The 27,942-nt window shown below is 45.9% G+C and overlaps 1 protein-coding gene across 1 annotated transcript in view; it reads right to left on the reverse strand.

Annotated features, from left to right (window-relative positions):
• The window catches only part of ZNF589 (zinc finger protein 589), a 30,139-nt gene extending 15,397 nt beyond the window's left edge, over positions 1–14,742 (reverse strand). Inside the window, exons 1-2 of the mRNA XM_054551154.2 lie at positions 14,397–14,742; positions 7,887–7,939 (exon numbers count right to left, since the gene is read on the reverse strand). Coding sequence (XP_054407129.2) covers positions 7,887–7,939; positions 14,397–14,742 — 399 coding nt within the window. The remainder of the gene's footprint in view (positions 1–7,886; positions 7,940–14,396) is intronic.
• Positions 14,743–27,942: the final 13,200 nt, after the last annotated feature.

Consider the following 27,942-nt stretch of genomic DNA (forward strand, 5'->3'; position numbering starts at 1 on the left):
GAGAGCGAAACTTTGTCTCAAAAAAAAAAAAAAGTAAAAACTCTCGGCCAGGCATGGTGGCTCACGCCTGTAATATCAGCACTTTGGGAGGCCAAGGTAGGCAGATCACTTGAGGTCAGGAGCTTGAGACCAGCCTGGCCAACATGGTGAAACCCCGTCTCCACTAAAAATACAAAAATTAGCTGGGCGTGGTGGCACAAACCTGTAATCCCAGCTACTTGGGAGGCTGAGGCACAAGAATCACTTGAACCCAAGAGGCGGAAGTTGCAATGCACCAAGATGGCACTGCTGCACTCCAGCCTGACAGATAGAGTGAGACTGTCTTAAAAAATAAAATAAAAAATAAAAAGTAATAGCTCTCAGCAGACTAGAAATACAGCAGAACTTCCTCAATTGACAAAGAACATCTACAAAAAACCTACAACAAATATCCTACTTTATAGAGAGAAACTAGATGTTTTTCCTAGATAACTGGAAACAAAGCAAGGATGTTTTCTCTCACCACTCCTGTTCAACATTGTTCTGAAAGTCCTAGCTATTGCAATGAGACAAGAAAAAGAAAATGTACACATATTTGAAAAGAAGTAAAGCTGTCTTTGTTCACAGATGACATGACTGTCTACATAGGAAATTCCAGAGAATCTACAAAAAGAAATAAAAAAAAAAAATCTTGGAACGAATAAGCAAGCATAGAAAGGTTGCAGGATATAAGATCATCTGCTTTCCTATATGTCAACTGCTTTCCTATATACCGGCAATGAACAATTAGAATTTTAAATTTTACACACACACATACACACAGAGCACCAAAAAAATTAAATACTTAGGTTCAACTCTAACAAAACATGTACATAGTCTATATGTGAAAAACTACAAACACTGACGAAAGAAATCCAAGATGATCTAAACAAATGGTGAGACAGTCTATGTTCATGGACAGTTAGACTCAGTATTATGGTATCAGCTCTTCTGATCTCAATGTATAGATTCAATGCAAACCCAGTCAAAAACTCAGCAAGCTATTTTGTACCTATCAAGAAACTGATTGTGGAGTTTACATGGAAAGACAAAAGACCTGGAATAGCAAACAAAATACTGAAGAATAAAATTGAAGGATTCATATTACCCAATTCCAAGACTTATTATAAAGTTACCTTTATCAAGACAGTGTGGTATGGGCAAAAACAAAGGCAAATAGATCAGTGGAACAGAATAGAGTCCAGAAATGACTGACACAAACATCAACTGATTTTTTGTTTAGTTTTTTTTTTTTTGAGACAGAGTTTCACTCGTTGCCCAGGCTGGAGTGCAATGGCACGATCTTGGCTCACCGCAACCTCCACTTCCTGGGTTCAAGCAATTCTCCTGCCTCAGCCTCCCAAGTAGCTGGGATTACAGGCATGAGCCACTGCGCCCAGCTTGTTTTGTTTGTTTTTTAAGAGATAAGGTCTTGCTCTGTCACCCAGGCTGGAGTACAGTGGCATAATCATAGCTCAATGTAGCCTTAACCTCCTGAACTCAAGTGATCCTCCCACGGCAGCCTCCCAAGTAGCTAGGACTACAGGTACATGCCACCAATCCCAGCAAATTTCTTAATTTTTTATAGAGATGGGTTCTTGCTGTGTTGTTCAGATTAGTCTTGAACTCCTGGGCCCAAGCAATCCTCTCACTTGAGGAAAACATCAAACAAATCCCAAGTAAGGGACAATCTACAAAATATCTGACTAGGCATGGTGGCTCACGCCTGTAATCCCAGCACTTTGGGAGGCCAAGGTGGCTGGCTCACGAGGTCAGGAGATTGAGACCATCCTGGCCAACATGGTGAAACCCCGTCTCTACTAAAAATACAAAAAAAAATTAGCCGGGCGTGGTGGCAGGTGCCTGTAGTCCCAGCTACTTGGGAGGCTGAGCTAGGAGAATGGCGTGGACCCAGGAGGCAGAGCTTACAGTGAGCCTAGATCGTGCCACTGCACTCCAGCCTGGGCGACAGAGCAAGACTCCATCTCAAAAAAAAAAAAAAAAAAAAAAAAAAATATATATATATATATATGACTAGTACTTCCTTGGAGACATGACAACTAAGTGTAATATGATAACCCGGATGGGATCTTGGAACAGAAAATGGTCATTAAAACTAAAGAAATCTGAATAAAGTTAGAGTTTAGTTAATAACCACCATTATTATTGGTTCATTAATACTAAACGGTGATGGCCGGGCATGGTGGCCCACACCTGTAGTCGAAGCACTTTGGGAAGCCAAGGCAGGTGGATCACTTGAGGTCAGGAATTTGGGACCAGCCTGGCCAACGTGGCAAAAGTCCATCTACTAAAAATACAAAAAATAGCTATGTGTAGTGGTGCACGCCTGTAATCCCAGCTACTCAGGAGGCTGAGGCAAGAGAATCACTTGAACCTAGGAAGTAGAGGCCGCAGTGAGCTGAGATTGCACCACTGCACTCCAGCCTGGGAAACAGAGGGATCTTCTGTCTCAAAAAATAAAAATAAAAAATGCCCAGATTATTAAGATAAAGATCTACATAAATGAGGAAAAAATGGTCTAAATAAATGGAGAGATACTGTGCTGATGGACCAGAAAACTCAGTAATGTTAAGATATTATTCTCATGGCCGGGCGCGATGGCTCACGCCTGTAATCCCAGCACTTTGGGAGGCGGGCGGATCATGAGGTCAGGAGATCGAGACCATCCTGGCTAACACGGTGAAACCCCATCTCTACTAAAAATACAAAAAATTAGCCGGGCGAGGTGGCGGTCGCCTGTAGTCCCAGCCACTCGGGAGGCTGAGGCAAGAGAATGGCGTGAACCCCAGGGGGTGGAGCCTGCAGTGATTCGAGATCCCACCACTGCACTCCAGCCTGGGAGACAGCGAGACTCTGTCTCAAAAAAAAAAAAAAAAAAAAAGATATTATTCTCCCTCCAACTAATATAAAAATTCAAAGCAATTCAATCAAAATCCCATTGTACAAATTGATAAGACTTTCAATTTCAAATTGATAGATTTCAATATTTATATAAAAATGCAAAAGACAGCTGGGCGTGGTGGCTCATGCCTGTAATCCCAGCACTTTGGGAGGCCGAGGTGGGTGGATCACGAGGTCAGGAGATCGAGACCATCCTGGCTAACACGGTGAAACCCTGTCTCTACTAAAAATACAAAAAATTAGCCATGCGTGGCAGCACGTGCCTGTAGTCCCAGCTACTAGGGAGGCTGAGGCAGGAGAATCGCTTGAACTCAGGAGGCGGAGGTTGCAGTGAGCCAAGATTACGCCACTGCACTTTAGCCTGGGAGACAGAGCAAGACTCTGTCTCAAAAATAATAATAATAATAATAATAATAATAAAATTTAAGGACTTACACTACCTGATTTTAAGACTTACCATAAAGCTACTACATTAGTGAGGAGCACAATACAAATGTGAGAAGAGTTCAATGGAGCAGAACAGAGCACCCAGAAAACAGACCCACAATTTATTTTTCTTTTTTTTGAGACAGGGTCTCACTCCATCACCCAGGCTGGAGTGCAGTGGTGTGAACATGGCTCACTGCAGCCTCAACCTCCCACGCTCAAGAGATCCTCCTACCTCAGCCTCCCACATAGCTGGGACTACAGGCGAACAACTCCAGCTAATTTTTTGTACTTTTTGTAAAGATGAGGTTTCGCCATGTTGCCCAGGCTGGTCTCGAATTCCTGGGCTCAAGCAATCCACCTGCCTTGACCTCCCAGAGTGCTAGGACTACAGATATGAGCCACTGTGCCTGGCCCCACAATTGATTTTTAACAAAAGTATCAAAGGAATTCATGAAGGAAGGAAAGTCTTTTCAAAAAGACAGTGTTGGAAGAACTGAACGCCCAAATTTAAAAATAAAGAACGCCAATCCCTATCTCATACCACACCAAAAAAAACTAAAAATCACCTCAACTTAAAGGTGATTTTAAATTAAACAGTTTTTTTTTTTTTTTTTTTGAGATGGAGTTTCACTCTGTTGCCCAGGCTGGAGTACATTGGTGCAATCTCAGCTCACTGCAACCTCTGCCTCCCAGGTTCAAGTGATTCTCCTGCCTCAGCTTCCCAAGTAGCTGGGATTACAGGTACGCATCACCACACCCAGCTAATTTTTTTTTTTTTGAGACGGAGTCTTGCTCTGTCGCCCAGGCTAGAGTGCAGTGGTGTGATCTCAGCTCACTGCAACCTCCGCCTCCCAAGTTCAAGTGATTCTCCTGTCTCAGCCTCCCGAGTAGCTGGAACTACAGGTGCGTGCTGAGATTTTCCAGCATCACTTCTTTGTATAGGTTCCTCTGCTCAAGGCTCAGTCTCTTCCACTCTGCCTCAGTGAAAAGCACAGCCACATCCTCAAAAGTCACTGGTCCCTAAATCAACCAATAAATTCATATTCATCAAGTCACCATTAAGATTCACAGGGAGAATGGAACTGGTGGTCTTGGAGAATCTAGCTCCATAAGAAATTGATCTAGGCCGGGCACGGTGGCTCACACCTGCAATCCCAGCACTTTGGGAGGCCGAGGTGGGAGGTTATCTTGAGGTCAGGAGCTTGAGACCAGCCTGGCCAACATGGTGAAACCCCGTCTCCACTAAAAATACAAAAATTTCATATTTAAAAAACCATTTTATAGTTTTAACAAACTTCATCAAAATTTTAAAACTCCTGCTCATCAAAAGACATTAAGAAAATGAATAGGCAGGCTCCAGGCTAGAACAAAATATTCACAAAACAAATATATGACAAAAGATGGGCCAGGTATGGTGGCTCATGCCTGTAATCCCAGCACTTCGGGAGGCTGAGGCGGGCGGATCACCTGAGGTCAGGAGTTCGAGACCAGCCTGGCCAACACGATGAAACCAAGTCTCTACTAAAAATACAAAAATTAGCCAGGTGTGGTGTTGCACGCCTGTAATCCCAGCTTCTCAGGAGGCTGAAGCAGGAGATCACTTGAACCCAGGAGACGGAGATTGCAGTGAGCCAAGATCGTATCACTGTACTCCAGCGTGGACAACAGAGGGAGATTCTGTCTCAAAAAAAGAAAAAAAAAAGTTGTTCTCAAAGAAGCAGAGAGTAGGCCAAGTGCAATGGCTCACACATGTAATCCCAGCACTTTGAGAGTCCAAGAGGGGAGGACTGCTTGAGTCCAGGAGTTCGAGACCAGCCTGGGCAACATAGTGAGACCCGTCTCTATTTAATTAAAAAAAAAAAAATAGAAAGTAGAGAGTAAAATAGTAGTTACCAGAGGATGCACGGGGGAGGGGAGAGGAAAGCAGGAGAGAGATTGGTCAATAGATACAGAACTACATTATATAGGATGAATAAGTTCTGGCATTCTATTGCAAAGTAGGAAGCTCAGAGTTAACAATAATAAATTGTATTTTTTTTTTTTTTGAAATGGAGTCTTGCTCTGTCACCTGGGCTGGAGTGCAGTGGCTCGATCTCAGCTCACTGCAACCTCCACCTCCCAAGCTCAAGTAATTCTCCTGTCTCAGCCTCCTGAGTAACTGGGATTACAGGCACCCGCCACCATGCCCAGCTAATTTTTGTATTTTTAATAGTGAAGAGTTTTCACCATGTTGGCCAGGCTGGTCTCGAACTACTGACCTCAGGTGATTCGCCCATCTCGGCCTCCCAAAGTGCTGGCATTACAGGCGTGAGCCACCGTTCCCAGCCAGAATTGTATATTTCAAAATAGCTAGAAAAGAGGCTTTTGAATGTTCTCATCACAAAGAAATGATAAATGTTTAAGGTGATGGATATGCTAATTACCCCAATTTGATCATTACACAATGTATACATGTGTGAAAACATCACATTGTACCCCATAAAAAGGTACAAACATTATATGTCAACCATAAATTGTTTTAAATGTGTCAAAACTTTGAACAGACACATCCAAAAGGAAGCTATGTGAATGCCTAACAAATAGCTGTAGAAGTGCTAAACTAGAAGTGCTGAATCACAAATGGTAAACTCAAAATTTGTGCATTTCACTGTATGTACATTTTACCTCAGAAAAAAATCAGAAACGATATTGAATTCTACTTAATAATATGCATGCTGAAATATTTAGAGGTGAAATGTATTGAGATCTGCAACTTACTCTGAAGCGCATGAAAACGTAAGATGGGCCGGGGCAGTGGCTCATGCCTATAATCCCAGCACTTTGGGAGGCCGAGGCGGGCAGATCACCTAAGGTCAGGAGTTCGAGACCAGCCTGGCTAACATGGTGAAACCCCGTTTTAGTAGAAACCCTGTTTGTACTAAAAATACAAAAATTAGCTGGGCGTGGTGATGCATGCCTATAATCCCAGCTACTCAGGAGGCTGAGGCAGGAGAATCACTTGAACCCAGGAGGTGGAGGTTACAGTGAGCCAAGATCGCGCCATTGCACTCCAGCCTGGGCGACAAGAGCTGTCTTGTCTCTGTCTCAAAAAAAAAAAAAAGGTTGGGGCAGAGAAGGGAATACGGGAAAATAAAGGCAGCTGCTTCCCTGATAATGAAGTAATTTGCTCCCAAGTCACCCTCATCTGTATCAATCAAGCTTGGCCCCTATGGCCTGGAAGCTGCCCCAGAGACTGGTACAAAACCTCCTGAGAAGAATGGTGTGGCTACTATGTCTCCTATACTCTATCCCTTCATGAAGCTACGCGAATTTAATGCAGGGTTAAAGTACATTGCATACCATGAATTTGATTATCAATCCAAACCTAAGACCATTCTTTGTGGCTGTGCATTGTTTTAACAGCTACAGGCTAACACTTAGTCTTTCCCTGTACTATTTTACAGTTTTAGCTGTCTTCATCATAATTATTACCAGTGTCATTATTTCCTGTCTATATGCATCGTTTCCTAAAGAATCTTGGATCTTTGAGAATAAGGACAGTGAATTTAACAACTGTATTTGGCTAGCTCCCAGAATCTCACACAGTCCTGTGCCCAGAAACCAATAAATTAAATTTCTGGTATAGCAAAGATCACAGGGGTTGGGGGAGAGGGATATGCAACATCAGAACAAGGGGGTGAACTCTATGGGGCTCTTCATCCAAAACAAAACCTCATTTCGTAGAGTTGGAAAGTGTGTTCTTTTATCATTGGGTAGTTTTCTAGGAGAAAAAAACAGTCAAGAAGGCATCACAGAAAATTCATGGTTTGAGATCAGAGAAATCTGGATTTCATTCCTGACTCTACCATTTGGCCATCCACGTGTCCCTGTGCATAAATCATGTAATCCCTCTAAGCCAGATGATCTCATCTCTCAAATGGGGATGTCACCACCCATCTCCTACAGCTGTTAATGATTTAAACACAGGACTGAAATATTTATGGATTAAATGGTATGATGCCTTGGATTTTCTTTAATCCAGTGGGAATGGAGATGAAATAAAATTGGCCATGAGTTGATAATTGCTGAAGTGGGATGATGGATACAGAAGAGTTCATTAACTCTTTTTCTACTTTTGCATCTTTGTTTTCTAAAATAAAATGTGAAAAAGAGGTCCAATGTACAAGATCAGACTATTAGATACTATTAAAGTGTTATAATTATTTGTGCAAATGTTGATGTAGGGAACTTTAATAGTGCATTTTAGGATCTTAATAACCCAAGGTTTTTATAAAAAGTTACCATTATATTTTAGAATACTCTGAATTAATATTAAACTTGGTCATATTTTTGTATAAGCACAAAAAATAGAAAGACTAAATGCAAAAACCATTATAATATGCCTAGAACAATGGCTAACACAAGGCATAAACCACTTAAATGTTAATCACTTCCTCCCTTCCCAAGAAAGAGAGATGAGCCCATTCTCTGAGAAATGAGCCAGCATTTCAGAAAAGAGAAAGGTGGGCCCAACTCACCAGATATCTAGGCTTCTCTTCCCAGGGCCAGGCAGAATCCTTGGCAGGCAGAGCTGGGGAAAGAAAGAAGCAGCCTTGAGAAGCCAGCCCTACCAGGCCCATCATGAGGATCCCCAAGAGCCCTCTGAACCTTGGCTGTGGACACCTGAGCCTTCTCAGCTGATCCAGACCCCGAGCTCCTCTCACCTCCTGCCTTATGCTTGAGTCAACTTCTCTATGCTCTGCACCACTTCCCTATAACGTTTTTACAGAAACACTGATCTTAATTAAATGTAGTAAGGTAAACTCTAAGCACTGATCATGTTTCTACCCTAAAAATTAGCAAAACTGTTGAGACAAGGCATCATTTCCCCCCATGTGTTATGTGACTCCAGTTACACGTGTTTTTTTTTTTAATTTATGAAAATGGACCGAGCACAGTGGCACACGCCTATAATCCCAGAACTTTGGGAGGCCGAGGCAGGCAGATCACTTGAGGTCAGGAGTTTGAGGCCAGTCTGACCAACATGACAAAGAAACCCCAACTCCACTAAAAATAAAAAAATTAGCCAGGCGTGGTAGTGCACCGCCTATAATCCTAGCTACTCAGGAGGCTGTGGCAGGAGAATCGCTTGAACCCGGGGGCGAAGGTTGCAGTGAGCAGAGATCACGCCACTGCACTCCAGCCTGGGCAACAGCAAAACTCCATCTCGAAAATAGTTTATGAAAATGTTAGGCCGGGCGCGGTGGCTCACGCCTGTAATCCCAGCACTTTGGGAGGCCGAGGCAGGCCGATCACAAGGTCAGGAGATCGAGACCATCCTGGCTAACATGGTGAAACCCCGTCTCTACTGAAAATACAAAAAATTAGCTGGGCATGGTGGCGGGCACCTGTAGTCCCAGCTACTAGGAGGCTGAGGCAGGAGAATGGCATGAACCCAGCTACTCAGGAGGCTGAGGCAGGAGAATGGCATGAACCCGGGGGGCAGACCTTGCAGTGAGCCAAGATCGCACCACTGCACTCCAGCCTGGGCGACAGAGCAAGACTCTGTCTCAAGAAAAAAAAAAGAAAATGTTAAACACAGAAACAGAAATCTGTGATTTAATGAAAATGTATTTTTTAAAAATGTGTCAGGCCGGTTTCAGTGGCTCACGCCTATAATCCTAACAGTTTGGGAGGCTGAGGTGGGAGGATCACTTGAATCCAGGGCTTCAAGACAAGCCTGGGCGACAATGAGACCAACATCTCTAATAATAAAAATAATAATTATTATATTGTTTTAAAAACTTGTAAATGTTATTCCTTATTTTACAAAAGAGCATTAGTAAAAGGAGAAAAAAGTATTAAAGACCATTACAACAGCATTTCTAAAGCACAGCTTGTCAGACTCTCATTCCTCTTCAAATTATTGTGGAACTGATTGATTGATTGATTGATTGAGATAGGGTCTCACTGTTGCCCAGGCTGGAATGCAGTGGCGCAATCTCTGCTCATTACAACCTCCACCTCCTGGGCTCAAGTGATCCTCCCACCTCAACTTCCCTGGGATTACAGGCATGCACCACCACGCCCAGCTAATTTTTGTATTTTTTGTAGACATGGGGTTTCACCATGCTGGCTAGGCTGGTTTCCTGACCTTAAGTGATCTGCCCACCTTCGCCTCTCAAAGCGCTGGGATTATAGGCATGAGCCACCACGCCTGGCCTATTGTGGAATTTTAACATCTCTGGAGGGAAGCTCAAGCTTTCCCTGCCATATCTTTGTTTTTTTTTTTTGAGACGGAGTCTCACTCTGTCACCCAGGCTGGAGGTCAACGGCACGATCTCGGCTCACTGCAACCTCCGCCTCCTGGGTTCAAGCAATTCTCCTGCATCAGCCTCCCGAGTAGTTGGGATTACAGGCGCCTGCCTCCATGCCCGGCTAATTTTCGTATTTTTGGTATAGACAGGGTTTCACCATGTTGGCCAGGCTGGTCTCCAACTCCTGACCTCAGGTGATCTGCCCGCCTCGGCCTCCCAAATGCTGGGATTACAGGCGTGAGCCACCGCGCCCAGCCTTCCCTTCCGTATCTTTGCTGAGGGGAAAGAAGAATGTTTTTCTGATCCTTGGGTGTCACTGATTCTGAAAGTTCAGAAAAGGAATTGGGATGTCATATTTCTAACCTGTGACCTGTGCCTTTGTAGAAGGGACAGAGTCTGGGGAAGGGAGTGCCTCTCAGGGCGAGGAGGGTCTTAGCAGCAGTCTGAAGCTTCCTCCTTGACACCCTTTATTCCAGGCATACGTGTTTATAAGATACATAGAAGCTGGCCAGGCTCTGCACGGTGCCTCATGCCTGTAATCCCAGCACTTTGGGTGGCCAAGGTGGGCTGACTGCTTGAGCCCAGAAGTTCGAGATCAACCTGGGCAATGGTGAACCCCGTCTCTACAAAAAATAAAAAAATTAGCCAGGCGTGGTGGTGCACACCTGTAGGCTAGCTACTTGGGAGGCTGAAGTGGCAGGATCATTTGAGCCCCAGAGGCAAAGGTTGCAATGAAGTAAGAGATCACACCATTATACTCCAGCCTCAGTGACAGAGCCGGGGAAACCCTGTCTCCGAAAAGATACATATAAGCTTATAATGGCTGGGCGCAGTGGCTCAAGCCCATAATCCCAGCACTTCGGGAGGCCAAGGTGGGCGGTAAGTAGTTCAAGACCAGCCTGGCCAACATGGTGAAACCCTGTCTCTACTAAAAATGCAAAAATTAGCCAGGTGTGGTGGCGCATGCCTGTAATCCCAGCTACTCGGGAGGCTGAGGCAGGAGAATCACTTGAACCTGGGAGGCAGAGGTTACAGTCGGCCGAGATCGTGCCACTGCACTCCAGCCTGAGCAACAAGAGTAAAAAACTCCATCTCAAAGCAAAAAAGAAAGCTTATAATTAGTCCCATCTATTTTTGAGCTCCCCAAAGAGTAATAGTGCAGTTACTGTGGGGAATTAGGCTAAGGATAGCCTTGTCCTTGGGTTTGCAAGAAAAAAAAAAGGCCCTAAATGTGATAATGACATCATCCCTGCTGAAATCATCACCCCTGGAAAAACACTCTAAACAGACCCCAACAACAACTCTGGCTTTTGTATTAAGTGATGAGAATGTGTCAAGTGATTTAATAAAGACATATATACAATTTCTCCTCTTGCATGCCCTAGAAAACCATCATCCTGGCCCCATAATATGTGCCTACACTATATATCTATCCAGAACTGCACATTTTTGTGTAAATGGAGCAGCATTTTAAAATTAAAAAATATATATAAAATTATAGTCTTGTTTGATAACTGTCTTGGGTAATTTTGCAAGTTACTGTTTTCCTGACTAAACTCAGGAGGAAAACAAAGCAATCTTACTATTTCAAGTTCTAAAGTTTTAGAAGAAAAACTGAGTACCATTATTTGGCCACTCCCAGTGGCTACATCCGAGCAAAACACAAGGCAAGGAGGCAGCGCCTCAGTCTTTTCAGCCAAAAAGACCATCTAAGCCTCGCCCTTCCAGAGGGACAGGTGGTTCTGATCCTACTGAGCAGGTGGGAAAAAAATGAGGGACACAGAGTAACCTCACACAGCTGAACTAAGGGATCCTACCTCCTGAGTCCTGACTCTGCCCTGACTCCTTAGGTGCCTCTCCTCAGCATGAGACCACTCACAGGCAAATCCTTCAGAGAGGCAAATAAGTCCTCCAAGAAGGGAACAGATACTGAATGACAGGCACACTCCAGGACCTCACGAGAAGGTGTCTCCGCCCATGTTGGACACATCTGGGAAGCACTTAGGCAAGTCAAAGAACCTTTCTAGCTCTGTGACCACAAAACATCTTCTTTGACACTCATGACAAGAGGGAAAAGTTATTCTCCTTCTAAAGTTCAACTTAGTGTTACTGTCTTTACTTTCTTTTTTTTTTTTTTGAGATGGACTTTCACTCTTGGTGCCCAGGCTAGAGTACAGTGGCGCGATCTAAGCTCACTGCAACCTCCACCTCCTGCCTCAGCCTTCTGAGTAGCTGGGAGTACAAGCGCGCACCACCAAGCCCAGCTATTTTTGTATTTTTAGTAGAGACAGAAGTTCACTATGTTGGCCAGGCTGGTCTCAAACTCCTGACCTCAGGTGATCTACCCACCTCAGACTCTCAAAGTGCTGTGATTACAAATGTGAGTCACCGCGCCCGGCCCACTGTCTTTACTTTCTTTAGCTTTGCTATCCAATTGAACTGGTCTTGGCACAGTAGGCAGAGACAAAGCCCACCACCCTCAAAGAGTGGATGGAAGGAGGCACAAGGGCTCCCACACAGGACAAACAGCTACATGCTGAACAATGGCTTGGCAAACTACACACAAGCCAAATCCAGCCTGCCACCTGTTGTTATACCACCCAAAGGCTAAGAATAGTCTTTACTTAAGAAAAAAAATTTTTAACACAAAGATGAAGTCTCACTATGTTGCCCAGGCTGGTCTCAAACTTCTGGGCTCAAGTGATCCTAGCCTCAGCCTTCCAAAGTGCTGGGATTACAGGCGTGAGCCACCACGCTGGGCCAGTTTTTACATTTTTAACTGGCTGAAAAAAAAATCAGAAACAGAATATTTCATAATAATGAAAATTATATATGAAATTCAAATTTCTTTTTTTTTTTTTTAGACAGAGTCTCATTCTGTTACCCAAGCTGGAGTGCAGTCATGCGATCTCGGCTCACTGAAACCTCTGCCTCCAAGGTTCATGCAATTCTTGCGCCTCGGCCTCAGAGTAGCTGGGATTACAGGTGTACGGGACCACACCCAGCTTATTTTATTTTATTTTATTTTTAAAGTAGAGATGGGGTGTTGCTATGTTGACCAGGCTGGTCTTGAACTCCTGGGCTCAAGGGATCCTCCTGCTTTGGCCTCCCAAAGTGCTGGGATTACAGGCATGAGCCACTGCACTCAGCCGAAATTCAAATTTCAATGTCTATAAAGAAAGTTTTATTGGAACACGGCAATGCTCATTCGTTTACCTATGGTCTTTGGCTGCTTTCACACAACAGCAGACCACTAGTCGTAACAAAGACCGTGTGTGGCCTACAAAGCCTGAAACATTTACCACCCGGCCCTTAAAAGAAAACTTTTGCAAGACCAGGTGCAGTGGCTCACACCTGTAATCCTAGCACTTTGGGAGACCGAGGCGGGAGGATCCCTTGAGCCTAGGAGTTGGAGACCAGCCTGGGCAACATAGGGAGACCCTGTTTCTAAAAAAACCAAACAGAAAAAAGTTTGCCCAGCCCTGTTCTAGACTGTTCCTGTTGTTACATACAAAGTCATTTGGGGCAGGGCGTGGTAGCTCACACCTGTAATCCAAACACTTTGGGAGGCCGAGGCAGGTGGATCATCTGGGGTCAGGAGTTCAAGACCAGCCTGGCCAACATGATGAAACCCCGTCTCTACTAAAAATACAAAAAAATAGCCGGCCGTGGTGGCGTGTGCCTGTAATTCCAGCCACTTGGGAGGCTGAGGCAGGAGAATCGCTGGAACCTGGGAGGGAGAGGTTGCAGTGAGCGGAGATCGCCCACTGCACTCCAGCCTGGGCTACAGAGCAAGACTGTCTCAAAAAAAAAAAAAAAAAAAAAAAAGTCTTTTGGGCCGGGTGAGATGGCTAACACCTGTAATCCCAACATTGTGGGAGGCCAAGGTGGGTGGATTGCTTGAGGCCAGGAGTTCGAGACCAGCCTGGCAAATATGGCGAAATCCCCTCTACTAAAAATACAAAAGCCGGGGTGGTGAGGCGCCGCCTGTAATCCCAGCTACTCCGGAAGCTGAGGCACGAGAATCACTTGAGTCTGGGAAAGCGGAGGCTGCAGTGAGCCTAGATCCCGCCACTGCACTGCGGACCGACTCAAAAAATATAAAAATATAATATACTCCGGGCGCGGTGGCTCACGCCTGTAATCCCAGCACTTTGGGAGGCCGAGGTGGGCGGATCACGAGGTCTAGAGTTCAAAACCAGCCTGGCCAACATGGTGAAATCCCCGTCTCTACTAAAAATACAAAAATTAGCCAGGCGTGGTGGAGGGCGCCTGTAATCCCAGCTGCTCGGGAGGCTGAGGCAGAGAACTGCTTGAACCCGGGAGACGGAGATTGCAGTGAACGGAGATCGCGCCACTGCACTCCAGCCTGGGTGACAGAGCGAGACTCCGTCTCAAAATAAATATGATATAATATAATAATACAAAATGCTGTTCTTCAGTTGCTCTCTACACATCTCAAATGCTCAGCAGCCATTTATGGCCAGTGACTGCCGGAGTGCACAAGTGCAGGAGGCCCGGTGAAGAGTCGTGGAGTGAGCACCGTGGAGACTGTACGGGACACCTAGGGAGGAACCTGGCCCCCCAGGGGAGTAAGAGCCGCTGTAGGGGTAGTCAACGCCTCACACAGCTCGCACCCCAAGCGCATCCCTGGTAGATACGGCCGACGCCTGTCCGGCGCCTGCGGCTGGAGCACCGAATGGGGGAGGCGGTCTCGCGGCCCCGATCCACCTTCCGTAGCCCAGCCCAGGAGCTGCTCCCGCGGGGCCCACATCTGCGCACGCATGCACGAAGCAAACGAGGTAGCAGCACCGTGTGTGAAACGGATTAGAATGCGCACCGCGGGCCACTGGCGGCGCCAGAAGAAAGAAGCAGGACTGGGTGAAGTGCAGTACCGTGCGGCACCGTGCGGCGCGCAGCCTGCCGGGAAGCGTAGTTCTCGAGGCGGAATGCGGTTTGTGCAGGGCGAGAGAAAATGCTGAGGCGCACTTTGACCCTCTAGGTCCCCCTCGGCCGCAATATTTGGGGTTGTGTTTACCACAGGTACCCATAAGCAAAATATAGTGTTGTTTTCCATGGTTGTAAACATTATATAAATACACTTACAACGCCTGCTACTAGCTCTCTTGCGCAGTTCTATAATGACACGTGTTGACCTGTTCATTGTGTGTTCACTGCTGTGTGGTATCTAATGTAGAAATACACCAGGACTCCAATTGGACAGACTCATGCGCATCCATGGAGAGCTTCTCAAGGACAGTCGTTCGCAAACTTTTTGTTGTTAAAATCCTTTTACACTCTCAAAAATTACTGATGACCCCAAAGAGCTTTTGAAACCGCCTTTGCAAAATTATACCTAAGGAAATTATGATGTTATAGGAGTTATTAAGAAATTATTTTAAGCAGATAGAGAAGAAAAGGGGTCCTTGGGAAGTTTTTGTTTCTTTTAAAGCAGCTCCAGAAAGGTTTCTTGTCTAGCAGGAAAGCCTGGGCTCCTAGAGCCGGATGGCAAGCTTTGATATGGAAATGCAGGCTATTAGAAACTGGATGCACCCAAACATGGCGATTCCCGCCGTCCTCTTGTTTGCCCTGACACGTGCCTGGCAACATGGCCACCCCCCACATATTCCCACGTGTGTAGAACTTCATGGAGCCCTACATTTGCATATTAAAAAGCTAGGGTGGGAGGGCCAGGTTTTTGGCTGCCACATAAATGACACATCTGATCAAACTAATCCCCTGAGCCCTATGGAAACCAGACACCGCCTCCTCCAGCATCCTAAGATAAGCAGCCACTTTTCCGCACAGGGCGCTTTCTCTTTGTTGGAATCCCCGCTCCCTCTGTCTCTGTATGGAGGAGCTGTTTTCGTCTTCCTTCCTTCTTTCTTGCCTATTAAACTTTTCACTCCTTAAAACCACTCCACGTGTGTCTGTGTTGTTAATCCTATCAGAGACCAAGGACCCTGGTGTTCCTCCAGTCATCGGAGCTTTATCAATGACAGTAAAAGATATCAGACCTAACCCACCTCATCTTCCTTTCAACCTCTAAACTGTCTTTGTCCACTTCTGGGCATAGGCCGAACTAGCCTTGGGAAGGAATTCAGTTTATAGTTTAAATAATAGCCCTTCCCAAGGGCTAAACTGTTCTTGTAAAATGAATGAAAGGCCACCAGCCACCAAATTAGGATGAGAAGGGCTGGAATTCTAAATATTACCAGCCATTATTCCAGAGGCCCTAAGACGCACAACTTCCCCAATTACTCTTTTGAAGCACAACTTCCCCAATTATTCTTTTTTTTTTTAGGGAAAAGGAAGACGGAGTCTCACTCTGTCGCCCATGCTGGAGTGCAGTGGTGCCATCTCGGCTCACTGCCACCTCCCTCTCCTGGGTTCAAGCGATTCTCCTGCCTCAACCTCCCAAGTAGCCGGGATTACAAGCACGCACCACCATACCTGGCTAATATTTTTGGATTCTTTTTTTTTCGGTTGGTTTTTTGGTTTTTTTTGAGCCCAGGATGGAGTGCAATGGTGCGATCGCGGCTCACTGCAACCTCCTCCTCCCGAGTTCAAGCAATTCTCCTGCCTCGGCCTCCCGAGTAACTGGAATTACAGGCATGCGCCATCACGCCCTGCTAATTTTGTATTTTTAGTAAGGACGGGGTTTCTCCATGTTGGTCAGGCTGGTATCGAACTCCTGACCTAGGTGAGCCGCCCACCTTGGCCTCCCAAAGTGGTAGGATTCCAGGCGTGAGCCACCACACCCAGCCCCCAATTACTCTTAAAGATAACATCACTATTGTGAACCTAAGATTGGCCTTTTGAGATGTCTTTTCAGATTTTTGCATTTCTGACAACTGAATGGCCCCACCTGGACCTGCCAACCAGTTTTGTGGCCACCACCTAGGAACTGACTCAGCCTAAGAGAACAGCTTCAACTCCTTATGATTTCATCCCGAGCCAACCAATCAGCACCCCGATTCACTGGCCCCCTTCCCACTAAATTATCCTTAAAAATTTTGATCTCTGAGTTTTTGAGGAGACTGATTTGAGTAATAATAAAACTCTGGTCTTCCGCACAGCCGGCTCTGCATGAATTACTCTTTTTTTTTTTTTTTGAGATGGAGTCTCGCTCTGTCGCCCAGGCTGGAGTGCAGTAGCGCGATCTCAGCTCACTGCAAGCTCCGCTTCCCGGGTTCATGCCATTCTCCTGCCTCAGCCTCACCATTAGCTGGGACTACAGGCGCCCGCCAACACGCCCGGCTAATTTTTTGTATTTTTAGTAGAGACAGGGTCTCCCTGTGTTAGCCAGGATGGTCTCGATCTCCTGACCTCGTGATCGGCCTGCCTCGGCCTCCCAAAGTGCTGGGATTACAGGCGTGAGCCACCGCGCCCGGCCGAATTACTCTTTTCCTATTGCAATTTCCCTGTCTTTGATAAACTGGCTTTGTCTAGGCAGCAGGCAAGGTGGACCCATTGGGTGGTTATACTTTTGTTTGTGTGAGCTAAATTCATCACTATTTACCAAACCAGATATTTCAATGCAGAAATTTCATATATGTATATATTCATTTTAAAAACAATAATAAACCCATTACTTGTTAACATATTTTTATGAAAATATGTTTTCCTTTAAAAAATTTAGTAACAAAAGAGGCATTATTTTACAGTTTTGCAAATTTCTTTAATACTCAACTTAATAGAAGAAGCTAGCAGAGTGCAGTGGCTCACGCCTGTAATCCCAGCACTTTGGGAGGCCGAGGCAAGTGGATCACCTGAGGTCAGGAGTTTGAGACCAGCCTGGCCAACATGGTGAAACACCGTCTCTACTAAAAATACAAAAAAATTAGCCGGGCATGGTGGTGTGTGCCTGTAATCCCAGCCACTCGGAAGGCTGAGGCAGGAGAATCGCTTGAACCTGGGAGGCGGAGGTTGCAGTGAGCCAAGATTGCGCCATTGCACTTCAGCCTGGGCAACAAGAGCTAAAACTCCACCAAAATAAATAAATAAATAAATAAATAAATAAGCTGAATTTTCCATCTGCTTCTGCATCCAATCTGTTGTAATAGCTGTTAAGCTGTTGTAATAGCAGGAGGACCAAGCAAACTCCTGACAGATCTGATGGGTTAAGTAACAGTGAACCTTTCTTCAATTTTAACATTTTATTACACATATAGACAGCAAAAGGAAAAGTGCCAAAGGTGTCAGCTCCTTGCGGCCTTTATACTAAGTGACACCAAAACAAAAGGGACCAGATGACTACATCACAAATAATAGGACAGCCTGTTGCTGAGGAGCCAATTCTAGACTGCAATTGAGCAATTTTATAGCCTACAGCTGTACCCTGGGGAGCCAGAGCAGAAAGCCACATACCTAACAAAACCCTCATAAGGAGGCTGGGCGCCCTGGCTCACACCTGTAATCCCAGCACTTTGGGAGGCTGAGGCGGGCAGATCACCTGAGGTCAGAAGGCAGAGACCAGCTTGACCAACATGGTGAAACCCCGTCTCTACTAAAAATACAAAAATTAGCCATGCATGGTGGTACATGACTGTAATCCTAGCTACTCAGGAGGCTGAGGCAGGAAAATCGCTTGAACTCGGGAGGCGGAGGTTGCAGTGAACTCCACTGCACTCCAGCCTGGGCGACAATGAGACTCATGTCTCAAAAAAAAAAAAAAAAAAAAAAAAAAGAAAACTCTTATAAGGGAGACAGGGAGACAAATGGAAGATGGCATTAGAGAGGATCCTCACAAGCCTCCCAGGAGTTTATGTTCCAGGAGGATTACAAGGTGTTCTGCCAAGACTCAGATTCACTGCAGTTAAAGTCTTGCCTGAGAGGCTGCATGGTTATGTGCAAGGTCACAGGATAGAGCCCTTCCCCTCTTCCCCTACTGAAGTGGCCTTGTTGTCTGGGGTGACACCTGAGGTCCTTGGTCTCATAGTCACAGGGATCAAGGACATGGACACACATAGAGGGTGAGGTTTAGAGCAGAATTGTAATAGGCAAAAGAAAGAATAACTCTCTGCTACAGAGATGGGTCCTGGAAAAATAGGTTGCTGATGAGCAGTGAAATGCTAGGGTTTTTATAGATGAGCTGGTGGGGAGGTGGTATCTGATCTGCATAGGGCACAAAAACTGGTTAGGACCAGGTGTGCCATCTGCATACAGTGTGAATCTCTGGCGGCCCCCACCCCAATCTTTTATTATGCAGGTGGGTCCTCTGCCTAAGCAGAGAGCTACTCCTTGCTGCTTATTTCTTTCTTACTGTGCACGTGCTAACAAAAAAGAGAAAGTGGAGCCCCCATGCTAGACATGCCTGGCCCCAGGTAGCCATTTCTATCAGTGCAGCTGCCAGCATCCCCCCGTGCAAGCTTCCAGCTTCCTTATCTATGTTTGCAGCCCGATCTTTCAGGCTGTGCTTTGTTAGAAAAGAAGTGATTTCTTGGGCTGCTTTTTGTTAGAAAGGGAAGTTCTGCCAAGGACTCTTTTGCCCTCACTATCTGCCTAAACTAATGTAGGCCTCAAATGACCTCAAATGATCTGCCCGCCTGGGCCTCCCAAAGTGCTGGGATTACAGGCGTGAGCCACCACGCCCAGCCAAAGAGTTTTAAACTAGCTTGTGTTTCACAGACAAGTATAGGCCTGACATTCACACATAAAGTAGTAGCAGTCTCAGCAGCGGCATTTTGCTGAAGTGGGATCAGGGTCCAATAATCATTTAAACTTAGGACATTGGGCAATTGCTATAGTCTATGGAAAATCTATAAAAGAGTTCAACAATTATAGATTGAGGCTTAAGAAAATTATATCAGTGCCTAGAAAGTTAATCTTGTTCTGTCATCTCTAGTGGAGGCTGTTCACTCCTGCAGTCAGCAGTTGTCAGAAGATTTCTAAGAGTCCTTAGATTAAGAATCTTTTTTTTTTTACTTTTTTTTTGTCTTAGTCCATTTAATGTTGCTATAAATAGATAAGAATCTTAGGCCAGGCACGGTGGCTCACGCCTGTAATCCCAGCACTTTGGGAGGCCAAGACAGGTGGATCACCTGAGGTCAGGAGTTTGAGACCAGCCTGGCCAACATGGTGAAACCTCGTCTCTACAAAAATACAAAAATTACCCGGACGTGGTGGCAGGTGCCTGTAATCCCAGCTACTTAGGAGGCTGAGGCAGAAGAATCGCTTGAACCCAGAAGGAGGTTGCTGTGAGCCGAGATCGAGCCACTGCACTCCAGCCTGGGCGACAAGAGCAAAATTCCATCTCAAAAAAAAATCTTTATTGGTCATCAAATATTAATCACCCAGCAAGAGCTCAATGACTGCACATACCCTTACCTCAAAAAGCCAGCAAGAAGTCAGGCAATGCAACTTTTTATCACCACTATGGAGAGTTTTGTTTTGTTTTGTTTTGTTTTGTTTTTCTGAGACAGAGTCTCGCTCTGTCACCCAGGCTGGAGTGCAATGGTGCGGTCTTGGCTCACTACAACCTCTGTCTCCTGGATTCAAGTGATTTTCCTGCCTTCACCTCCCAAGTAGCTGGGACTACAGGTGCCCACCACCGCACCCAGCTAATTTTTGTATTTTTAGTAGAGACGGGATTTCGCCATGTTGGTCAGGCTGGTCTCAAACTCCTGACCTTAGGTGTTCCACCCACCTTGACCTCCCAAAGGGCTGGGATTACAGGCGTGAACCACAGCGTCAGGCCTCTGGGGTACTTTTTACTGTAAAAGTAGCCCATTGTTGATTAGATGTGTTCAGGGAATCTAAATATGTAACATAGTCCATCTAAGAATTCTCGAATAGTCTGGCCCATGTCTATTGTGCAGACAGGGATAGCACCCCTGGTTATGCACCCTGGAGTTCCCTTTGTCACCCAACTGTGTAGCTGGCAGTCAGGCACACTTGCCAGACTTCCTTGGCCTCCCGTGCTGGAATCACTATGCCAAATTTGGTGATGTAGTCCTGAGTTGCAGATGGATTACCATGCCTTGTGTGATAGTATGTCCACATGGCCGTGGTCCTTACCTGGCCAGCACAGTTCTGATTAACTTGTCGATTCCATTGATGTTCATCTTTGAATGGTCGTTTTTCATGGGCAGCCACAGGAGTCATGAACCGGGCTGTGAGTCCAGTGCAGTCTGCTGCCACAATGTTCATCCCTACAAAGACCTCAGTCTTTGAGACTTAATCATCAAGTTGCCCCACTGCCAGGCACCAGACCACATTGCCAGTCCATCGACTACTCCCCACCAGTCAGTGAAAATGTTAACAAGATGAATTGTAGGAGATGTTTTCCAGAGCAAACACCACAACCCAGAGCTCTGCTCTCTCTCTCACTCTCTCTCCCCTTTTCCATTGCAGTTTAAAACAGATTTCTGGCTGGGTACGGTGTCTCACGCTTGTAATCCCAGTACTTTGGGAGGCCAAAGTGGGTGGAACACCTGAGTTCGGGAGTTCAAGACCAGCCTGACCAACATGGTGAAATCCCGTCTCTACTAAAAATACAAAATTAGCTGAGTGTAGTGGTGGGTGCCTGTAATCCCAGCTACTCAGGAGGCTGAGGCAGGAGAATCGCTTGAACCCGGGAGGCAGAGGTTGCAGTGAGCTGAGATTGTGCCATTGCACTCCAGCCTAGGCAAGAAGAGTAAAACTCCATCCTAAAAAAAAAAAAAAAAAAAAAAAAAAAAATGGATTTCCTGGAGGCTGAACAGCTGCAGTGGCTCAATGCACCCCATCAGCGTTTAACAGAGCTGATGTGTCTCTGAATCAAGCCCAGGCATTTTCAGAAACAGTGGTGTACCAAAGCCCCCAGGAAGCTCTGGCACAAACCCCCACATTTGAGACAGCCATGTCTAGAAGGTGACTAGCCACTTTTTCCTGCACATGTTAAACTCTTAAGGGAGGAGACAACCCCTTATATTGTCTTATGCCCAATTTCTGCCTCCAAAGAAAAAAGAAGTAAAAACTAAAAGGCAGAAATGAAATCCACAGGCAGACAGCCTGACCCCGCGCCCTGGGCCTGGTAGTTAAAAATCAATCCCTGACCTAACTGCTTGTGTTATCTATAGATTCCAGACATTGTATGGAAAAGCATCGTGAAAATCCCTGTCCTGTTCTGTTCTGTTCCGTTCTGATTACCAGTGCATGCAGCCCCCCATCATGTACCTGCTTCTTGCTCAATCGATCACGACCCTCTCACATGGACCCCCTTAGAGTTGTAAGCCCTTAAAAGGGACAGGAATTGCTCACTTGGGGAGCTCGGTTTTTGGAGACATAAGTCTGCTGACGCTCCCGGCCAAATAAAGCCCTTTCCTTCCTCAACTCTGTGTGTGAAGGGTTTTGTGTGCGGCTCTTCCTGCTACACTCTTAGTTTATTTCTTTTCTGGGAAAAATCCGTTTTGTTGGTGTTTTCATTTTTGACCCTCTCATGGATGTCAGGGCATAATAACACCTGCTGTTGCTTTGTTAGTCTCTCAATGCCCACTAACAGCCAATAACAAGCCAATAATTTCCTCTCAAAAAGGATATACCTGGTAGTGGCATCAGACAAATGCTTTATCCAAGTCCACAGGGGGACCATTGCTTAGCGGCTACATCTTTTTGCCACAGGCTCCAGTCTGCATACTTACCAGTCACCCACACTCTTAATGTTAAGGTTCTTTGGGACTAATTGGCTGAGTGGGAGGGCAGTCCACACAGGGTGTTGGGTTTCCTTTAGCACTTCTGCCTCTCCTGGCTCTTTAGTGGGTAGAGTGCCCCTGCACTGTCCCAGCCTTGTATTATATGCTGCTTTACTGCCATCGTGTGGCCTGCTGGGCTCCCAATTCTGCACTTGTCCCACTGCCACTGTTCTGACAGTGGCCTTTCCCCATTGGGAGCATCCCTTAAGGTCAGGACAAATATCACTCATACTGAAAGCATCTATTTCCACAATACATTTGGCAGGATCAGCTACTTGGGTCTGCGAAATGTCAATCGAATAAAACATAACAGATTAGTTTCAAGGGCCACAGTGGGGCCAGAGTCAACTGAATGGACGGAAACACTTTAAAACCTGAATAAAGGAAAAATCTGGGAAGAAAAGTACAGCCATTAGTCTGGAGAGGGTGGAGGTCAAAGATCGCTGCAGATGCAGGTGGGGCCAGACTCCTGTGTAGTATGGCCAGTTTTTTACTAGAAGATAAATGGGCCAGCTTTTGAAAGGAATTACAAGTTTGGTATGCAGCAGTAGTGTTAATACTGGGAATATAGAGTTCTTACTTTGTAAGAGGCAGCAATTGTTCTTTGACTGCCGGAGAGATTAGCCTTGTGAATCCACCCGTGTTGTTTCAAGAAATTTTAATTGGCAAGCAGTCCTCTGAGTTTTGTTGGGGTTTACCAGTCACCCATGCTGACTGCTGTTAACACAGAAAGTAGACATTTCTGGCTTGCCAATCAACAGAACATCATTTATAGCATTGGACATCAAAGCAATTTTCTCTAACATTTTATGAGCATTTAAGGTTCAAAGATGTAATACACCGTTAATACCAATTATACATTTTTACACACAATGAGTCCACCCAAACCACACAGTTAATTTGACTTTTTTTCTCTGCACTGCAAGTTTTGTCCAAACTCTATCAAGTCCTTTTTTTGCAAAAACACAGTTTTACATAGGCACTCCAGCTGCCAGGAGACCACCTTATCTCCTCAGCTGGGAGTTCAGGGAATGCAGGGCGATGCAGAGGAGGCAGGCCTCCAAGGAGGTTTTTATTCCTTAAAGCAGCTGAGATCTGGGGTGAAAACAATAGAGAGATCAGGGAATATGCAGTAGGCGTAGTTTTGCACTTACTGTTGGTTTTAAGTGTCTGTGATGGTTACGTGGTTTTATTTTTATTTATTTTATTTACTTTATTTTTTTTTTTTGAGATGGTGTCTCGTTCTGCCACCCAGCCTGGAACGTAATGGCATGATCTCAGCTCACTGCAACCTCCACCTCCCGGGTTCAAATGATTCTCCTGCCTCAACCTTTCGAGTAGCTGGGACTACAGGCGCGTGACACCACGCCCTGCTAATTTTTGTATTTTTAGCAGAGACAGGGTTCCACCATGTGGGCCAGGCTGGTCTCGAACTCCTGACCTCAAATGATCCGCCTGCCTCGGCCTCCCAAAGTGCTGGGATTACAGGCATAAGACATCGTGCCAGGCTATTTTTTTCTAATTAATTAATTTTTCTTTTGAGACAGAATCTTGCTCTGTCTCCTAGGCTGGAGGGCAGTGGCACAATCTCGGCTCACTGCAACCTCTGCCTCCCAGGTTCAAGCAATTCTCCTGCCTCTGCCTCCCAAATAACTGGGATTACAGGTTATTTTTAGTAGTGGGGTTTCGCCATGTTGGCAATGCTGGTCTAGAACTCCTGACCTCAGGTGATCCACCCACCTCTGCCTCCTAAAGTGCTGGGATTATAGGTGTGAGCCACCATGCCCAGCCGGTTAAGTGGTTTTAGAGTATACAACTAAACCCTAAAGGGCCAAGGCAGAAAGCCACATATCTCACCAGAACCCTCCCAGGAGATATAGGGAGGCAAGTTGGAAGTGGCCTAGGGGAGCAGCTCCTCACAAGCTTCTAGGCTCTCATGTCCCAGGAAGGACCACAGGGAATTCTGCCAAGATTCAGATTAACTGTGGTTCAAGCTGGACGTGGTGGCTTACACCTATAATCCCAGCACTTTGAGAGGCTGAGGTGGGTGGATCACCTGAGGTCAGGGTTCAAGACCAGCCTGGCTTACATAGTGAAACTCCGTCTCTACTAAAAATACAAAAAATCAGCTGGGCGTGTTGGCAGGCACCTGTAATCCCAGCTATTTGGGAGGCTGAGGCAGGAGAATCACTTGAACCTGGGAGGCGGAGGTTGCAGTGAGCTGAGACCACGCCACAGCACTCCAGCTGGGCAACAGAGCAAGATTCCATCTCAAAAAGAAGAAAAAAAAACTGTGGTTCAAAACTTGCCTGCATGGCCTGTGTGGATATGTGCAAGGTCACCAGGATGTTGTGTTGAAGCTGTTCCCCAAAGATATCAGATACCACATAGTCTCCAAAACTCCACTTAAGAGCTATTTAGAGAGAAAAAAAATATATCTTACCTCACAGACCCACTGAAAGTCTCACGTTGCCCCCAGGGGTTCCCAGACAATACTTGGGGAACAGCTGCTCTATGCTGTAGACCAAGGGGCAGAATGGCTGGTTCACAGGTGTACATATATTCACATTTATTAGGTACTTTCAAATGGCTCCCCAGGATGGCTCCACCCTCCACAACTTTATCAATGCTCAGGATTGTCAAGGCTTTTTAATGTGTCTTAATTTTTAAAAAAATTTTTTTAGAGATGGGGGTCTCGCTATGTTACCCAGGCTATTCTAAAACTCCTGAGCTCAAGTGATCTTCCTGCCTCAGCCTCCCAAGTAGCTGGGACTACAAACACATATCACCATGCTTGGCATGTGTCTTGATTTTATAATCAGAAAATAAAACAGTATTTAAAAAATATGTCAGGCTGGGCGCGGTGGCTCACGCCTGTAATCCCAACACTTTGGGAGGCAGAGGCGGGTAGATCACGAGGTCAGGAGATTTCCATCCTGGCTAACACGGTGAAACCTCATCTCTACTAAAAATACAAAAAATCATCTGGGTGTGGTGGCAGTCACCTGTAGTCCCAGCTACTCAGGAGGCTGAGGCAGGAGAATGGCGTGAACCCGGGAGGCGGAGCTTGCAGTGAGCTGAGATGGCGCCACTGCACTCCAGCCTGGGCGAGAGTGCGAGACTCCATCTCAAAAAAAAAAAAAAAAATGTCGGGGTTGGGAAATAATTATTTCAATAAAAGGTGCTGGGTCAATTAGATATCCATATGAAAAAAGAAAAAAAGAAACTTGATCTCTACCTCACATCATCAACAGAGGTGATCTCACCAACATAATATTAAGAGAGAGAAGCCAGGCAAAAAGAATATGTATCATATCATTCCACTTATTTAAAGTTCAAAATCAAGGCTGGGCATTGTGTCTCACGCCTGTAATCACAACACTTTGGGAGGCCAAGGCGGGCGGTTCAGCCGAAGTCATGAGTTCAAGACCAGCCTGACCAACATGGAGAAACCCCGTCTCTACTAAAAATACAAAATTGGGTCGGGAACGGCGGCTCACACCTGTAATCCCAGCACTTTGAGAGGTCAAGGTGGGTGGATCATGAGGTCAGGAGATCAAGACCATCCTGGCTAATACGATGAAACCCTGTCTCTACTAAAAATGCAAAAAATTAGCCAGGTGTGATGGCACGCGCCTGTAGTCCCAGCAACTTTGGAGACTGAGGCAGGAGAATTGCTTGAACCTGGGAGACTGAGGTTGCAGTAAGCCCACACTGCACCACTGCACTCCAGCCTGGGCAACAGAGCGAGACTCTGTCTCAAAAAAAAAAAAAAAAAAAATTAGCCAGCGTGGTGGTGCATGCCTGTAATCCTAGCTACTAGGGAGGCTGAGGCAGGAGAATCACTTGAACCCAAGAGGCGGAGGTTGCAGTGAGCTGAGATTGCCCCATTGCACTCCAGCATGGGCAACAAGAGTCAAACTCCGTCTCAAAAAAAAAATAAAAAATAAAAATAAATAAATAAACAAAGTTCAAAATCAGGCAAAACTAGTCTGCATGCTAAAAATCAAGATACTGGACTGGGCATGGTAGCTCACGCCTGTAATCCCAGCACTTTGGGAGGCCGAGGTGGGTGGATCACTTGAACTCAGGAGTTTGAGACCAGCCTGGGCAACATGGCGAAACCTCGTCTCTACTAAAAATACAAAAAATAAGCCGGGTGTGGTAGTGCACACCTGTGGTTCCGGCTACTCAGGAGGCTGAAGTGGGAGGATGGCATGAGCCTGGGAGGTGGAGGTTACGGTGAGCCAAGACCCTGCCACTGCACTCCAGCCTGGGTAACAGAGTGAGACCCCATCTCAAAAAATAAATAAATAAATAAAATGAAATCAGAAGATTAAAATGACTACAATAACAATGAATATACAATATTAAAATCCAAGGCCAGGCGCAATGGCTCACACTTGTAATCCTAGCACTTTGGGAGGCTGAGGCAGGCGGATCATGAGGTCAGGAGTTCAAGACCAGCCTGCCCAACATGGTGAAACCCCATCTCTACTAAAAACACAAAAATTAGCTGGGTGCGTGGCAGGCACCTGTAATCCCAGCTACTCTGGAGGCTGAGGCAGGAGAACTGCTTGAACCCGGGAGGCAGAGGTTGCAGTGAGCCGAGATCACACCACTACACTCCAGCCTGGGTGACAGAGCAAGAGTCCATCTTGAAAAAAAAAAATCCAGCCTGAATTATATCGATCTGGTTCATGGCGAGGGCCATCTCACTAATGCCCATGTAGACTATCAAAGGGCAAGGCAGGGCAGGGGTAATAGGAGGGTTGTCACGGTAGCAGGATGGATAATCCTGGGAGGAAACTGGAAATAGATGCAGTCGGCACAGGCTCTTGGTATCCTTGTAAGTGACCCCTCCCTCAGTCTGGGCAGTGGTGTGACATCTGGGGTTGGGGATGCTGCTTTGCAGCATTTGCAGGTTTCCATGGTATAAATACTCCCTCCTACCACGGCCAATTTTAAGCTGCCAAGAATTTAACACCGAGCTCAAAAAGTCCTGAAAATTTAGGCCGGGCGCGGTGGCTCATACCTGTAATCCCAGCACTTTGGGAGGTCAAGGCAGGCAGATCACAAGGTCAGGAGATCGAGACCATCCTGGCTAACACAGTGAAACCCTGTCTCTACTAAATATACAAAAAATTAGCCGGGAGTGGTGGCGGGCGCCTGTAGTCCCAGCTACTCAGGAGGCTGAGGCAGGAGAATGGTGTGAATCCGGGAGGCGGAGCTTGCAGTGAGCTGAGATCACGCCACTGCACTCCATCCTGGGCGACAGAGAGAGACTCCATCTCAAAAAAAAAAAAAAAAATCCTGAAAATGTAACAATTGCCTCTGACACAGCATATGCCCCTGAGTTTCCTCCCTAGAACTCTCTCTAGCACTCTGTAATGATACAGAGTGAGAAGCATCTACCTCCTCTAACCTGCTTGAAATCAGCCACACCTCCTCATCATGAAGAAGCAAGCATGGGCAGGGCACAGTGGCTCATGCTTTGGGAACTGAGGCAAGAAGATCGCTTGAGCTCAGGAATTCATTCAGGTAACATAGTGAGACCCCATCTCAAAAAAGAAAAGAAGAAGCAAGCATGACAGAAAACAAAG

The sequence above is a fragment of the Pongo abelii genome, chromosome 2 (assembly GCF_028885655.2).
Source record: "Pongo abelii isolate AG06213 chromosome 2, NHGRI_mPonAbe1-v2.0_pri, whole genome shotgun sequence".
Lineage (NCBI taxonomy): Eukaryota > Metazoa > Chordata > Mammalia > Primates > Hominidae > Pongo > Pongo abelii.